Here is a 17384-nt window from a genome sequence, read left to right as displayed (position 1 = left end):
CTGACTACCCTCCCATATCCTCTGAATTGCTCTGGATTATGTTATAGCAGGCATCAGGGTACCTTTCAACAAAATACTGTGCCACAGAAAAATACTTTTTGGAAATGCTCTAGTGCTAAGCACTTTTCATCCCTTACCATGAATTAAAAGCAAATATCTTTAAATACTTGTGAAGGTGTCTTAAAATAATCAACAAAGTCAGCTATGCTGCTAGTAAAACAGGAAAAAACCCCGAAAGAACATAACATCCATGGTTAACAACTGTGATTTCAGCAAGCCTGACTTCACAAAGCATCTTTAATCTCAGTATTTCCTTATTTCTGATCATCTGGTTATTTAGAAGGCATGCAGCTCTCCACATAAAGCCCCTATCCACCAGTTTTAAGACAAGAGGATGACCTTTCACTCAGGTGTTTACAAATTTGACAGAGAAGATGTGCAGGACCCTGATGGGGCTCTCATGGACAAAGAAACCCCAATGTTACCAGGTAGAGATGCAGTTACCATTGTTCAAGTGCACCCTCACAGTCCCTGCCTTGAGCAACTCAGCACAGCCATTATTTTAGTTTTTAGAGTGGAACTGGAGGACATAAATCTCTTCCTGTGAGTCCCTTGCCTTTTGCACAAAGGGCGACTAGAGTGAGAAAATCTGGAGTGTTGTAGCTCGTGAGTTTTACCAGCAGGGAAAGGAAGAGAAGGAGCCTGCCTGACACTTGGGCAGATTCTCTGTAGATAATACAACAGGCTTTAAATTCAAGTGCTAAAAGGTTATAAAGGCACCTTTCTACAGTACAGCATGAGCTGAAGGGACCAGCAACAAGTGATGATCAATAACAGATGATAAATTACAGGAGGTGCCTTATACACCCATACTGATGTGTCTGTAAGGTACCTGCTGCAATTTGAATTCATGCAGGAGTTAAAAGTATGACTTCTTCTAATTATGAAAATCTTGTCCAAAGGGACATGAGATGTTCTCTCTGCCAAAGAGCTGACGTTATTTTTCACAGATACTAAAATGAACTGAAGGCTAAAACACTGATGGTTAAATTGCTTTTAAACAAGCATTTTTAGTGACGTCAGAGGTAAAGTTTAAACAATGAATCTTCTTTATTTGAGAAAGGATTATGTCAAATATAGAGGATAATTCCTTATATATTCAAAGTGCTTCAGTTTTAAGCACATACAGAAAAGACGCTGAAGCACAGATGCGCTCACTCCAGAAAAAAAAAAAAGCAGAAAAAAAAAGCAGTGCCCAGTTTCCCTTCTCTTCTCTAGAACTGAGTTGATTGTAAATTCAATCACTTTGCCCCAGACTGCCTGCAAGCCAGCAGAACAGCTCTCCTCAGAGGGCTGCAGTGACAGTACAGCTCTGCTCTGGTCTGCATTTGGTAACAAAGAGCACAGGAATGACATCTGATGCCCAACATCACAACTTTAAGACACAGTCAGATGGCTATTATTTTCGCTGCCAGAACTAAACTTTATTTCCATGTGTGTTACATACTGGTATTTGATGTCAAGTACATTAAACTTACTTTAACAGAGGATTTAAATGAGGAATATTTATTCTTCCCTAAACAAGAAGGAATGTAAAAACCTATAAGAAAAGAACTGTTTAAGCTTTGATTTGATTTTGGCAAACCAAACAGTTAAGTATTCTTCTGTTCTCTCCTCAGATCTTTCAAAGTACCAAAAAAAGCATCTTTTTATAATCATGCAGCTGAAGAAAAAAATAGTATTACAAAATCCATTTCTTATGCTAAATATGGTTACAAATCAGAGTATTAAACACAAAATTCCCAATTCCTATTTTTAAATACAAATACTGTATTATATTATGAAATGGGGATAATTAAAATATATCAATGACTACAAATCTAGTAATTTAAAGCAAACAAACATGCTGTTTGCTTTCATGTGGAAGAATTAGGATATTGTATGGTTCAAGCACTGCAGTAATTTCTGTCAACTCCTTGATGTCCAGAATGTCAAACCGCCAAACACAGAGACAAGTATTCAAGTCTGAATAGCACCAGGTGTTTTTCTTTTTTTTTTCTTTTTTTCCCTTTTAGAGATATTAACATTTAATAAAATGAGTGACGTTACAACCTTCTGAAAGTGACATGCACAAATAGAGAATTTGCTTTGAGTTTCCAACTAATAAGCTGAAAGTTTTAGACAATACTGAACAATTACTAACGTATTTCATGGTACACAAGAAAATAGTGCTTCCACAGTATATCCTCAGTTCTCAAGTACAAAAATATCAGTTATGGGTAGTCAATAGTTATCAAAATTTTTATTGGTACAGAATGAAAGCAGCATTTACTTTATTGTTTTTTAAACCATACATCATAGAATTCCCTAGTACACATGTGGAGGAGTGAAATAGGCTCTGTACTATTTACCTGCTACTGATCCTAGAGTGAAATACCTGCTACTGATCCTAGGTCCAGATTCAAAATCTTTCCTGGCCAAAACCAAACTATATAATTAATAGCAAAGGGAAGGCAGTTCCTCAGTGTGAAAAGTCAGCATTTAGAGTCTTACTAAAACACTATTTTTGAAACAATACATCACTTAAATGTATAATTACATACACTACAAGTGAGAAACAGGTTTTTATTAACAAGAACTATTGAGACTGGGCATAAACATCTTAACCACAAACCCTAGAAATATTATGGATGCTTTGATGTGGCCCTTTTTAGTGAGAGAATAGGAATAATGAAGTATGGCTTTTCAAGCTTCCTCTAAAAGCACATTTTATAAAATTTTGTAGGTTTAAATTATTTTAGAGGACCCCTAACTTTTTTCAGTAACATTGTTTACTAATTAGAAGCATTAATTATATCAGCATATTAAGCCGTTGGTTGATAGCTGATCACCAGCGTAACAGGAGCTGTTTGCTTTTGCTGTAGCTTTTTGTTTCTAAGTAAGGGAGGTACTTTTCTAGTGAGAGCCATCCTACAGTACTATCAAACATTTCAGAGGTTACTACATAGCTTCTCAAATAAAATCCTCAACAGTTTTGTTTTCCAGCAGATACTCATATCAAGCATATGCAGAGAGCAAATACAATCAAGTGCAGACAGTTGAAAGCTATCTCTCAAACATATTGTTTTACAGCTACCCTCTGCAGAATAAAAGCCCCTCCTTGCCCCAAAGAGATGGGGCGAGAAGGGGAAACAGGTCTGCCATTCATGTAGGAGTTTGGCTAGCATAGACTTTTATTAAAGTTGTTAACAAAAATAGTTAAACATTTTTACAATTTAACATCCAGTCTGACAAAAGGCAAATCAATGAAAAAAATACAAAAAAGTAAAAAAGTGCACTACCCAGTCCAGTATTTTGCTTTAAAGTCATGTCACTTACAGCATATGAAAAATAAACCCAGAAGTGTAATTACTTTAAAATACACCGCTTCCATATTTCAGTATTTTACACATATATTCTATAGTGGAAGAGGAGATCTCTTAAAAACTTTACTCTTAAAATATTGAGGTGCATATACCAAGTGGGATAGACCTGGCAAGTTAAGTTGCAGTAGAGAATCCTTTCAATTTGGCATTTCACTTACAAACCTTACTGTGCTAGCAAGATCTGTAGTACCTAAGCCTTCTAGTAAGAACAGTAATTTTGTTTAATGCAGATTTACTAATATAGACAACTACAAGAAATGGTGTGGTCAGCAACTCTATGGGATCTTAAGGAGATACGAGTCCTGATTTAGTTGTCAAATGGAACAATGTCACAACAAACTTTAAGGCCATGTTTTATTTGCTGATTAATGGACAAAAGGCAATGGATTCCCCCCCCATTAAATATTTTCTTGAAAGTCTGTGCTCATAAAAATCATGAAAAGTTGGAAAGACTTAATTATTGAAACTTTAAATATATTTTACACAATCTTGTTTGTACAAAAATACAAGTTAAATATAAACATAAAGCAATCATGATAATTTTATGTAAATCCATTTTGTGATATTCTGTTATATATAAAAAAGTTTCTCAGCTCTGTCTCATTTGTGAAAAGATCAATACCAGATTGAATCACTACTGGCAAAGGGCCCTAAAAAGCACACTTTAGCATTAAATATGTTTTACAATGTAAGTACCGTTTCCTGATTTCATCTTCTAAAGACTGGCAAAAGATAGGGCAGTATGTCCATAAACCAACAAATAATTTGGCTACAATGTCATAAAACACAAACACACAAATCTGTACAATAAACCAGTAGGTATGCAGTACGAACTTGTTACACACACACATACACAGACATGGAATGGAACTTAGTGAGACGCTGTTTGTAATTCACTGTTCTTCAGCCTGGCATTTTGTCTTACTTCATCAAATGAATATGACTTTGTTACCTTTCCATTCTTAAATACAGTGTGAAGGAGGTCCTGCAAGAAACACCATTGTTTTAGCAAGAGCAATTTGGCAAATGACCAAACAACACAAGTTACACAAACTCTAAAGTGAGCACACAAATCAAGGCTGGTAAGACTAGAGCTTTAACTATCAAGATAATCTTTACAACTTCTGATATTTTTCACTAATGGTTAGTCAAAAGAAAGGACTTGGCTTGGGCCATCCTGTGCACAGACAGCAGCTTTATGCTGGGTAGTGCCTTGATTGAGATACCTACACCTGGCCAAAGCCAAATACGCACTAAATATACCTTGCTATAGTAGTTTGTAAGAAAGATGACACTCAACCAATCAAATACAAACTGATTTTTTATAATTTTATATTAAATTAAATCTTTTTCCCCCACTACAAAAAAAAAAAAGAATAAAATATCTTTCTTCACAGTGCCCTTTGCTCATATACACTTTGTAAAGCTAGGAGGGCAATAAGCAGAGTGTGGCACTCAAAAGTCAGCACAACAGCAACACTGAGCAGTCCCTGTGCTTGGCGACCTACTGCAAGGACCTGGAGCTTTAGGGAAATGGCCTCACAAAAGAGGACACTTCCTTGTTGTTCCCAGGGAGCCCCAGAACCTGTACCATACAAATAACCCTCTCTAATACCCCAAGACCAAAAAAATTTTAGTGAATGATTTCATCTGCCAAAAATGAAGGGACTATATATTGCCTCATGTCAGAGCCAAAGCCTCATGGTTTGTGTTGAAGAGATTTCTCACCATTAGGCCCCTACCCCTCCCACCCTGCCCCAGTCTCTCTCTCTCTGAATGTTTATCACAAACATATGTGCATGCATGTGTATATATAAGTTTGAAACTCTTTTTTCTTAGATCTTTGCACCCAGAGCACAATATCTAAAGCGTGTATAACTTAGTTTTTTTCATCTTCAAATTTCTCAGAGATCTCAGTTTTATCCTTACTGTTACATAAAACAGTCTGCCTAGAAGCACAGAAACAGGCTTCTGTACATGACAGAACTCTAGAAACTTCCAGATTCTAAAAGCCAAAGTGTAACTTGACAATTTATTTTCAGTCCTTTAAATATGGGAAGAAAGTCAACATGCAGTTAAACATTTCAATGTTGCACACTGAAAAGGCAAGAGATATCAATTCAAAAGCTTGAGATTGGCCTAAAGTTTGTGTTTATTTCACTGAAATAGCACTGCATTTTGCAATTGTTAAGAAGTCACAGGGAAACTGAATTCCTGGCTTAAATCTAAAAGTTTGAAAACTGGGCAACTACTCTGTGTACAGAGCATTAACCCCTGAAGGAACTATTTAAAAAGTCTCAGTGGGGAAATATAAACAAATTTTAGTTACATCTGTCCCTCTTCCACCTCCAACTACTCAAATTGTGCAATATACTCCAAACAAAACTACATGGCCAACATATATTCTGCAACATTGAGACATCAATTTTGGGGAAACAGCAGCAATGTTCTCTTGTTTGTAAAGACAAACAAAAGATAAAGATCTCTAATTGTAAAGCATAAATTTTCTACTGGCATTCTAACATTGTGCTGGTTACCGAATTTGGCACTGGGGACACTTTTGAGGTAATAAGATGTGAGTTGAACAAAAAAGACAAACAGAAATAAATTCTTAAGTTATAACCTGCTTTTTCTCAGTCTATTTTTGCATGAAGAATGATGTAATACATTTCTAAAATTCATACCTGCCCATACTCTTCAAGATCTCCCTTGCCTTCTTCAAGTGTCACATACTCTCCGGTAGGCGTCCTATGCAACGACAGCCGTCCTTTCTTCGACCTTTTGTTGGGATCGGCCACAGGATCCTTGAAGACATTTACCTAAAATGAAAAGAGTATTTTTTTTAAGGAGAAAGGGCTTTGTGGGACTCGTGTACCTAATGCAGATAGTGGTAATGTAACAGGAAATGTCAAACAGGTTTTCAGGTGTGGAGGCATCTATTGGAAGCATAATGGTAGAAGCTGTACAAAGACATACCCCGAGACCGTTGGTCACCACGTAACTACATTTGAAGGAACAGTTTAAGAGATCTCTCGTTAGTTTCTGCAACAAAGCTCCACCAGATCCAAAGGCAATATTCTCAATACTCCATTTATTCTTCTTCATTCCCTCCACAATCTAATAAGAAAAAGAAAATCATGATGGAGCATACTTTTAGGTCACGCCATTTTTCCATAAAAATATTATACTACTTAAACAAGATGCTTTTACAGACAATTAAGCCAACTAACATTCAGTTTCCAGGAGATGTATATAATAATTTGGTCAATACTTGGCACGCTGTTTGCATTTTTATTTACAGTTTCAGCATGGCATAATTACAGAAAGCTTTTGCTGTAACACTATTATTATGCCAGCACATATACTTTCCAAACTAGGGTGGCACGGTAATGCAATGCCCAGAGAAACAGAGCTCTAAAGAAAATAAAAGACTTCCTGAGAGTACTTCAGAGCCTTCCAATTTCTCAGAATTGTGGGAAGACCTCAAAGCAGAGCTTGTATCCTGAAACAATGTAGTCATCTTGCTCATCAACTCCAGAATGTTATTACCCACTCTGACCAATGATTTGTACAGAGCAGTTCTCTTGAAGACACATTGTCTAGAATTAGATTAGCAATTTCGAAGATAGGAAATGAAAACATATCAAGCTGCTTTAAGTTTGCTTTGCCATATTCTCAGGCAGGTACAGATCAATGTGAACTGCACTGTAAACAATAGTTAAGGTAAAAATTACTGTATCATTTCCCCTTACCCTCATTCTATCCAGACAAACATGACATCCTCTAGCCTAGAGTAATGGGTGCTTGCTTAGTCATGCTCATAAATGGCCAAGATTTATTTCCCTGACCTATTACCTTTATGGCAGCCTGAAATTATGGTTATAGCCCCAATATAGAGTTGAAGCACTCTCTTCTCCTAACATACTAACAAAAGCAGGTGAGAAAACCAGAGTGGGTGAGATAGCAATATTCCATCTACCCAGAAAAAAGGAAGGTGAGAAACAGAATTGAAGGAGATAATCTATAGGGAACAGTGCAGAGTTTCAAAAAGTAGCATCATTAGAAATCTGGTAATATTTTGTGCAGTCTCAGCCTCCTGCAGCAAGAAGAAATGCCAGTGTAACACTGAACAAGACTGTTTCACAAGCTACTGATGTCAAACTGCTTTTTTTTTAAGGGACAGCTTAAAAAAGGCAATTAGAACTTCAGACCATGGCTAACTGGTAGTGTAAACAGAAGAGTACACTAGTATTTTGTTTATCCACTAAGTCACATGTAGACTGTCTTCTCAGTTACTCTCAGACTGAATGCCTGGCAGAGGCCAATCAACAGGAGAGGTGGACAACAGAGTCATAACCTTTTGAGGGCATGCCCTGAACATCTTCTCACTATGTTTTTACCAGATATTTCTCCCCAGTCGAGATCTTATCAGTGAGTTTCCATCATTTCAATGGTACCAGTTTACTTGGCCTCACTTAAGAAGTCAAGTAAAATGAATCTCAAGCTCTACCACCATGACTTCCAATTAAGAGAAATCTTTGGAAGTTTCGTATCCTGAACAAATGCCCCATTGACAATCCTGTGGATTTTAGCAGTAGACATCATAACCTTTCAGTAACCACGTGCAAAAGGAAATTCTGTTTTCAAGTGATTAGGTTCTCCTGGAAGCAGTTAAAAGAGTACTCAGGGAAGATAAAGGACTAAAATAAATTTATTACTCCTTTTAGCATCTCTTAAGTAACTGAAGATGACAAAGGAATGGTAAAAGGGATTTTGTATACCCTCTACTTAAGCATAATGCCCAATAGTACTGTAAGAAACAAGACTTGACTGGGCCTGGATATGGATTTTTCTTACCTACACTGTCTTTTGAGGAGGCAAATGTAGGTAAACTCCACCTGGACTCTGAACAAGTTCTGTCCAGACACTGACCAAGCCTGAAGCCACGTGAACTGTTGGTCAAACTTAAGCCAATGTCTTCTGCTCCTTTCATTATGCAGTTTTATAGCTCAGGTCTGACAGTGAACTTGCTTGAACATGCCTGCAAAAGGTAGCACGAACTACCTATATAAATAACATCCTACACCAAGGCACGTGATGCTTAGACTTCATGTCCACTGCAGGTTAACTTGCAGGTTAACAGATGTTAGTGCAAGTATAGCATAGCTGGGCCATGGCAGCTTAACCTTCTTGCCTGGATGAGAAGAAATGTGAACCCCCTTTCAAGTCGTGTTCCTGCTCTCATTTACAGATGGTTTGTTCACCTCGTGCTACAGGCACAAATCCTCGCTTACCCTGGGTGAAGATCTGGCTTCTCACTTTCCTCTCTCTCAAAGGCATTTCCTTACTCAGACTGATCTTTGTCTGGTGAGGGGTCAAGAGAAATCAAGACTAAGCTGAAAGACAGCTCTAGTGACCCACAGCAAAGGCCCAGGTAACAGCTTCCTTAGGTACAGGGAAGAGATGGGAAACAGCAATAATAGGAAAGAAGGAGGAGATTTGAAACAACTGGAGCCTCCCCCAAAGGGAGAAATAATACAGAAGAATTTCTTGTCTCACACTTTCAAACCTATATAGGGAGAACAATTCAGGTGTCAACGTTTTGACCAGCTTCCTCTGACCATTATGAGCATGATTAATACATCAACTGTGACTCCAGATTAGAGGATTTTGTTTGTATAAAAATTTAAAGATATCTGGAAATTGAATGTTCAAAGAAAATCCTTTGAAAGTGTAGTATATTGTGGGGTTAGCAGATTGGAATGATTTTAAAAAGTGAAAATGCAAAGAAAGTCAGAAAAGTTTCCTTACCTGTTCTACCAGCATCCCCTATTAAAACAAAGAATTTTAAAATCCAGTTTATACTCTGAGTTGTTTTCTATATTGTTGTTTCATACTTTGGATAGATAAGTGAGACTCTGGATAGCTAATTGGCCATTACCCATTCTAGATTTTCCTATTATACCCATTACCTTTTCTCTGAGCTGTAAAAATAAATCATGTCTAGAATCTAACACTGATGTGGAGTAATTAGAATAATGACTTGCATAGGTTATAAGAGGGAGAGAAAAAAGATGGCCACAACAATACATTTGTTTTGTTTATGTAAACTCCTTTCAGAAAAGAATGAATTATACTTCAGGGCTGATTTGGTTTTGGTGGGTTGTGGGTTGTTTTGGGGTGTTAGTTTCTGTTTGTTTTGTTTGTTATTTTGTTTTTTTAAAGTGATAAACAATTACCCAATCTTCTGAAAGCCAGCATGGTAACCTTGGTTTTGCTGACACAAGAGGATGAAGAGACCCATGAAACGTAAACACAACTAAAATTAGTTTGCAAGATCATGGTCATTTTGCTCCAACATAAGTTGCTGCTGTCAAATGAGAAGCATCTCCTTCCTTCCTGCCTGTTTCTCCCAGCTCAAAACAACAGTTTATTTTATCTTGTATAGTGCTGGCAAGTACTAGACCCCCTTTTGGGGATAATTTAGTTCACTAAACCACAAAAGTGGTCACTTCTGGCTGAGTCAGTTTGCTGCTACATGTGTGGTCTAAACTAGTTTAATGACCAGCAGTTCAATGATCAAAAGCTGCCCTGAGGCACAGCAAGATTACAGTCAGGAAGAGATGGGAAGGTGCCACCAGGCAGCAGGTAGTTATGTCTGCTCCATATGTCTTGTGGAACTGGATCTTCTACTCTCTTCTACAACATGTTACAGGTAGACTTCTCATAATCAGGTGCAGCTTGATGAGGAAAATATGTAAACAGGCAGATCACCTGAATAAAGAATTGCTCATTGTGTCTCTTATCCTCCCCCAACAGCTGTTGCAAATATTTTCCTACTCTATTTAGAACATGGAGAGCACAGCATTTTTCACTCTAATGTAAATACTTTAAATACTAGTTTTAATATCTTGACTAGAATCAATGCTATATGAGCATCCTTGAATTTTGTCCAGTATAACCCACAGAAAGTAACCCGAGTTCCTTACAAGAAAGAATAGTCCGGTTTCTTTCCTGTGACAACTCACGAACATCACAACCACAACATACAACATTGCCTAACACCAGCATTAGTCCTGTTAAACCATTGTTGAGAACAAGTTTTCTTTTGTGTGGTTTTTGGTTTTTTTGTTTTTTAACAAAGAGAGTGTCTTCCCCTGCTATCTAATGATAAGACTTTCTTTCCAGTTATTAACCTCTTGTGCTTGTGTTCTGTCAAGCACACTAGCATAGTTGTATGTTCTCAAAAAGCCACATGGGATGAAAAAACAAAGTAAAATAAAATTTACTTTAAAGGGTGTTGGAGGCAGAAGAAAACTGTAGTGTGTGACTGCTCTACAGTTGGCATATCGGGTTACAATCTCAGTATTAACTGTTCTCTAAAGATCCAAGTGACAACTCGTGAGTTCTGTCATTGAGGTTCACATTATGTGCCCATGCTAGATCCACAAATAGATTCAGACTAACTAAAAAACAAACCTGGTATCTCTCTTACTCTTAATTTTGAGGAGCACTAAAAGTCAGCTTTGTTAAGAAGAACTTAAGGATGTGCCGGTCTAGAAAGCTAGGACAAGCATCAATAAATTCAAGTAAAATTAATCTTAAATTTATCCAACTTATTTCTGTTTTTGAACTCTAATACAGCTGGAGAAGAATGATCAAGGACGAACCTGATAAAGTCAAGTCCTCTTCCTTCTACATGCCCTTTATCATCTGTAGTCACTGCAGTCTGTACCATTGTAACCATATTGTATTACCTAAAATCTACATCTACTCAATAGTGGAGAATTTATGACTAGTTTCAAGCACACAGCATCTCCTAAATAATCAATTTTTGTCTTGGTGAAATTGCAATTTTGACTCGGACTACAGCCTAACCTGTTACACATATTTTTTGGTTTTCAGTGATCCTTATTCCACTAGTTGCCAAATCAATGAACTCGCTTTCCTTACCCTTGGTTTTAAAAAGTCTCCTTCAAAACTACACCTTCAATATTTGAGAGCAAACACACTTCAGATGGTACATAACTAATGAGCCAAAACAGTTAATTACTATTGCTGTAGCACAGTGATCATGCACAGTGTGCCTTAGACATCAATGAGGGACTAAACACAGCCAGATTTTGATCTCAATTAGACTTGACAAGCATGATGAAAGCAAACAAAAGGAGAAACGGTGGAAAGAGAAGGGTTACAACAAGGGGATTAGCAAATTCCTTTTAGGGTTTTTTTTATGCATTTTAATAATTTCCTGTGGAGTTTTAATGAATTTGTTTTACACATTATGACATCGCTGCCAATGTCTGAAATGAAGGGCAGGGATGGGGTCAGCAGTCTCTGCTGCAGTATCTGACTAGTCATAACAGAGTCCAGATTAAATATCCACGTTGCCAGTGTCACCCTGACACATGAAGAGGATCTCCTACCTCTTGCAACGTGTTGATATCCACACCATCCCCTTGAATAACTCTGAGATATGGTGGCAACAACTTGTAGCCTTTTGAATTTTCTGTAATGGGGAACTTCTTCCCCAAGATCTCCAAGACCTATTGAAAAGAGAAAGGAGACAGTTCAAAATGAAAATAAAAATCTGCCATTCCAATAAAGAAATACAATTTCCACACTTGAATCATTCTCTCTCCAAAAAAATAAAATAAATCCATAAATATACCCACATAATCATGCTCTAAATCTACCCACACAAATAAAAAACATGCCAGCCATTGTGGTGGGAGCCCTTAAAGCAGTCACAAACCATATGGTCTTTGTGAACTTGTACCCAAAAGCTAATCAGAACCATGCTTCTCTCCTTTCTCCCTTTGCTTGCTGTGAATTTTTCTTATTAAATGTGTCAACTGAAGATTCTGCTCTTCTTTTGACCTCCCTTAAGACAATGGATGAGGCTTTCAGTTTTCTGTGATTTTGTAAGCCATGAATACTTAAAATGAAACACTTCAGTTAGGAGCTTTTCTTATCAGCTCTGATAAAGGTCATTCACAGTTCCTATTTGTGACACATCACTTGTCCCAAAGGAAAAAAAAAGCGTTAAAGCTGTATAGATCCAATTTGATAGAGTACCAATGTGCCTAAAATTGCCCCTACTTTCTTATTAGGACAGTGCTGACAGCTACTCAAATTCAGAGGTATCAACAACTTTTATTAGGAAACTGCAACAATCATTATGCTCTCTAAAGAGCAATGAGGCAAGAAACATTTTTCAACTTGGAGGTTGTGTGCCACATCTTAGAAAAGGGAGAAGAGCACTAAACTTGTATTTGTAGCACAAGATAGTGATTTAATACAGGATGCCAAGATATCTAAACTTGGTGGTAAGAAGTTCTATTGATCTGCATTTATTAATATTCAAATGTTCCCAATAATATTTATTATTAAGTGATGAAAATTTCTCTTTGTAGAAGCATTCTAGCATCATTACCTCAGCAAAACTGGTAACAATGTACAAATGTATTATGCAAGAATGGGTTTGATGAAAAATACTAAACTATTTAGACTGCAGAAGAGTTTCTATATCTACTCTGAGGTGAACTAAACATTTACATTTTTCATAAGTCCAAATTAGCCAGCATCAAATACATACGATGCATATCAAGTTGCAGCATTATGTTTCTATGTTTGCTAGCCAGTCATTACAAAACAAATAACTACCCTCCCAATCTTGTATACAAATGACTTCAAGAAAGGATTACCTTTAAAACAGTGTCAAGGGGATTCCCAGAATCTGGTCTAATAATAAGTGGCGCCTCTGGACTTCGGGCTTCAATTATATGCCTTAGGTCATCACCCCATATTTTTTCACAAGCGTTGTAAATGTCATAGCTGTCACTAACTACAGATACAGGCACTGAAGAAAACTGTGTTACTATGTGTTCAAAAGCATCTTTTTCATGATCTTTCCCCCAGGCTGTTATGGTACTGCAAAGGCAATTGAAAAATTCATATTAGAGTGGCACTTGTACATAAAATCATACATTCTGTATTTCCTACCACCAACAGTTCAAGATAATGATAAGCAACGTGATTACAAGACAGCATAAACTATGTGCTTATCAGCTCTGTTGCATGGATAATAAGCCTATATACTAAATAAATAGCACCCTGAATTTATCTTTGGCACTTCAGACAAACACTTGGCACATGAAATTTCTTTCACATGTAAATGTGATTTTTTTATTTTATGAACATTTGTGAGAGAGTTTCTCTTTTAAGTCTGAAATTCAGACAGTTAGGGAACTACAGATGCAAGAACAGAACATCTGCTCTGGCAACTTCACACTACAAAATGGGAAGTTGAGAACGAAGTACCGTATGTTAGAAAAATCCTAAGAAGAAAACAGAATTTATTTTCTTTTTTAATAGTGATATAAAACCATTATTCTCACTCATATAAACGTTCTTCCAGAGGAACCTCAGGCCATTACCCTTGGTACAAGGGTACAGGCAAGCACATAAACCAGAGTTGCTGAGAGCAGTAATAAGTTACTGAATGCCAGTTGATCTGCAGTAGCTGTTCTGTACGTGGCTGTCTCAGACCAGCTGACATAACTGACTTTAGTAACCTGTGCACAAAGACCCAAAAATGCTCTCAAGCACAGCATAAGAGTCAGTGGCATTGAACTTTTACTTTAAAATTCCATCATTAACTACTGTGTGGACAAGCCTCAGATCACGGTAGTGAGGACACAAAACAAACTTGGCTTCACAGAGGTTGAGGCAGTTCCAGGAACAGCCCTGTTGCCACGCCAGAGGAAAGCACCACACTCACATTACCACCTCACATTGGAGATTGTGGAATAGTATAACAATTCTGAAAAAATTTAGGTCTCTTGTATGAGACCCTTTTTGTGTATTAACTTGGAAAGGGCGACTGCGGTCTGCATGTGGCAATGCAAACTTTATGCAGGGCAGTTTAAGCTGTCTGCTCTAATGTCACCACTTCAATATGCTGTAAAAAAGACATTTGATCTCTTGACTCTATCTGTTTGCTTTCATTACAAAAAATTTTATAATTGCTTGGGCCATCATTTTTTGAATTTATCTGTAATATTAAGCTAAGCTAAGAGAAGAAATTTCAGACAAAATTTGTCACTTCTACTGATCAAGCAGGAGTTCTAGAACAGCACTACAGCAATAGTACAGAAAGTTCTGTGAAGCAGTGCTCCTTTAAAGGTGATCACTACCCCACAAGGACTATTCATGTAAGCCTTTCTATTATCTGTCCTGCAATCCTAAGTGAATGCTATTAAACTGGCTTTTGTGCTCAATATGAAAAACACAACCTTCTTTAATATTCTGCTCATTTCAGTGTGTAGATTTGCAACTCAAACCCAAGGATTTGCATTCAATCCTAACCTTGTACAGCATTTGGATACAAAAAAAATAAGAGCTCTCCATCTCAAACATCTGAGATCAGTTCCTTACTCTTAAAAACTCATTCACAATTCTTAGTGAAAGATCAAGGATTTACTATTGGCTGAACTGGTTATGCTGATGGGATTTAAGAGCAACTACTTCTTCTGGAGGGAGAACATGATCTGTGAGAGTTCAGAATTGCAACTTACATGATTTTACAATTTATGATTTTATGTTTAAAACCAAACTTGAAGTTCGTAATGTGAATCCTCAATATCTACAACATAAGCCTTCAAGTCTATTCTAAAAAGAATAATCCAAATTTACTTAGACCTGATAAGAAGGTTACGGTTAAAAACATTTCAAACACATTTCTAGTTAAGACCAATCATGCCTGGAACACACAGAGGCATCAGTACTCAACTGCAGCCTCTACAGCTAGATCAATCGTGGCTAATATTGTATGGTATATTTCCGGATACAAAGATGGATAAGAAAAAAATTACATTCCGTTAAGCTGTTTTTAGAAAGGCTTAGCCTAGTATCTTACCTGTGTTCAGCAGCTGGAACAGAATATCCTGGAACTGGATCTTTTGTACCATAGTACTTTTTAATTAATGCAATTCCTGCTACAGTGTCTGTTCCTTTGAAGTTCACCAAATGAGCTGAAGCTCCTATGCCTGCAGTCTGAAAGAGATGCAACTTTCAGCTTCCATGCCAAATACAGGAACCTAAATCCAGTCACCATCTAGCACTAGTTTGCAGTTAGCAAAACTCTGACTTAGTTCTTGTTTCACCAATACTCTCTTCCTGCATTTACACAGGGAAGACACAGGCAAAAGCTCTTCCAGTCTAGTGCTCACAGTCCAGACACATACCTACCCACCCCCACCCCAGATCGCCCCCCTCCACAACTAGTCCACAGTGCTCTGTGCATTCACAACTTCAGTGCAGAACAGGGACACAGATACCTGCTACAATCCTTCATAGTTAAGAACAATTAGATTTTTCAAATTATTAGACAAGTAGTATTACCTCTTGTGAAGAAACTCCTCTGTAGCCAAAGTCATGCAGTTTATACTCCAGTCCTTCTAAGCTGCCAGAAGTCTCTAGCAAATATTTGGCCAAAATCTTTTTCTGCTCTCTAGAATTTGTAGCCACTGTGATTGGATACCATGACTGCACAAGAATAGTCTAAAACAAAACCCATCACAATATTAGGTGTATGTTTGCTTAGAACTTAACAATGCCCACTTGGCATTTTAGCAGGCACAAAAAGGTCTATTTATTTTCATTCCCTGTACAGAAAGTACTGATTCCTCCAACAGTTTGCTTTGGGGCTTAAGCAATTAGCCTTTATAAGCTAGCTGAGGTATTGACCTTCTCAGGAATTATCACTCCCAAACTACTGACACACAGTTCCCCCATCCTCCTTTTTTGTGGATAAAAGTACCGGTGAATTTCCTGTAAAATTATTACAATCTCCTGCCAGGTGGTAAAAAAAGTCTGTGTAAGAGGACTACAAAAAAGAATCCAGGCTTACTAAAAGCAGAAAATGAAAGTTGCCAGAGATTTCCCTTAAAGCAATAAGGGATTCAGCCTTTACGTTAAATGCACTAATATTTACTTAGAAAAAACATGTTAAATTTCCAAAACTGACCTCAATCCAATTTGTAAGCCAGTAGCACTCTGGATCTGTGTTTTCTACTGTGAAAAGAACATTTCCTCTGGGAATTACAGAGCCCTCAGGAACAGCCTTTATTTCTATAGGAAGATGGCCATCATATTTCTGTGTAAGAAACAATAATATTGTTAGACAATGGGAAAGATTACCTCTCTTTTTTATTTGACTGCAATGAATAAAAGTCAGTTCTGAGTTTACTGATAAAGTTTTCTTCCTCTTAATTTCTTTCAACCCTAAAAATAATAAACCCACCAGCCCAAATAAATGAGAAAATCTACTTTTATGAAAAAAGGAGGAAAATCCTGTAATCTAAAAACCAGTCTCTTTATCAAACAAATGATGGTTAGCAGTTGTATTCCTTGTGCAAACTGAGCCAGGAAGGCTTAAGCATTCTATAAAAATAAAATAGTTCTACCCACAGAATAAGATATATTTGCCACTCAGTTTTCTTCAGTGCTTTTACAAGAAGTAAGTTTAAAAAAGTGTACTTATTATCTAGACCTTCAAAAAGTCTCTAGTTTTGCTTAGTATAGATGTGTGCTTTGTTAATTTATTACAAGTAGGATCCATTTAATAACTATTTTAAAGACTTTTTCATCTCAATTATTCACTAAACATGGAATCTCATATTGAAGTGTCATTCTTTTGTCTGTCTGTCATCCCCGAAGGACTAAACCTTGTATGAAATATGCCTTTGGAAAAAGAGTAACTTGCAAACAGCAACTCTAATAGAGTAATTATAACTTTCTGAAAGAGCTCTGTGAGCTAAACTGGCAATATCAATAATGTTTTGGATGGCAATATTTTTTGACAGAAAGCTTCTCATGAGATATTCTTTAAAGGCAATAAAAATTGCACCAATTCAGAGAAATTACAGATTCATAAGTAGCACCAAAACGTATTCT

At 37.0% G+C, this 17384-nt stretch overlaps 1 protein-coding gene across 3 annotated transcripts in view; it reads right to left on the bottom strand.

Annotated features, from left to right (window-relative positions):
• Positions 1-1462: 1462 nt before the first annotated feature.
• Positions 1463-17384, bottom strand: part of NAMPT (nicotinamide phosphoribosyltransferase) — a 30599-nt gene continuing 14677 nt past the window's right edge. For 2 of the 3 annotated variants that reach the window (XM_027639639.1, XM_027639638.1), the window contains exons 4-12: positions 16456-16584; positions 15831-15989; positions 15346-15482; positions 13133-13358; positions 11852-11971; positions 9237-9254; positions 6402-6542; positions 6110-6244; positions 1463-4410 (exon numbers count right to left, since the gene is read on the bottom strand). In XM_027639639.1, coding sequence (XP_027495440.1) covers positions 4297-4410; positions 6110-6244; positions 6402-6542; positions 9237-9254; positions 11852-11971; positions 13133-13358; positions 15346-15482; positions 15831-15989; positions 16456-16584 — 1179 coding nt within the window. In that variant the 3' untranslated portion in view covers positions 1463-4296. The remainder of the gene's footprint in view (positions 4411-6109; positions 6245-6401; positions 6543-9236; positions 9255-11851; positions 11972-13132; positions 13359-15345; positions 15483-15830; positions 15990-16455; positions 16585-17384) is intronic. The other variant, XM_027639640.1, reaches the window with a different exon arrangement.

This window comes from Corapipo altera, unplaced genomic scaffold, assembly GCF_003945725.1.
Source record: "Corapipo altera isolate COAL_440 unplaced genomic scaffold, ASM394572v1 1b, whole genome shotgun sequence".
In the NCBI taxonomy this organism is placed as follows: Eukaryota; Metazoa; Chordata; class Aves; order Passeriformes; family Pipridae; genus Corapipo; species Corapipo altera.
Note: the sequence above shows the minus strand (reverse complement) of the source record. Positions and strands in the feature narration are given on the sequence as shown.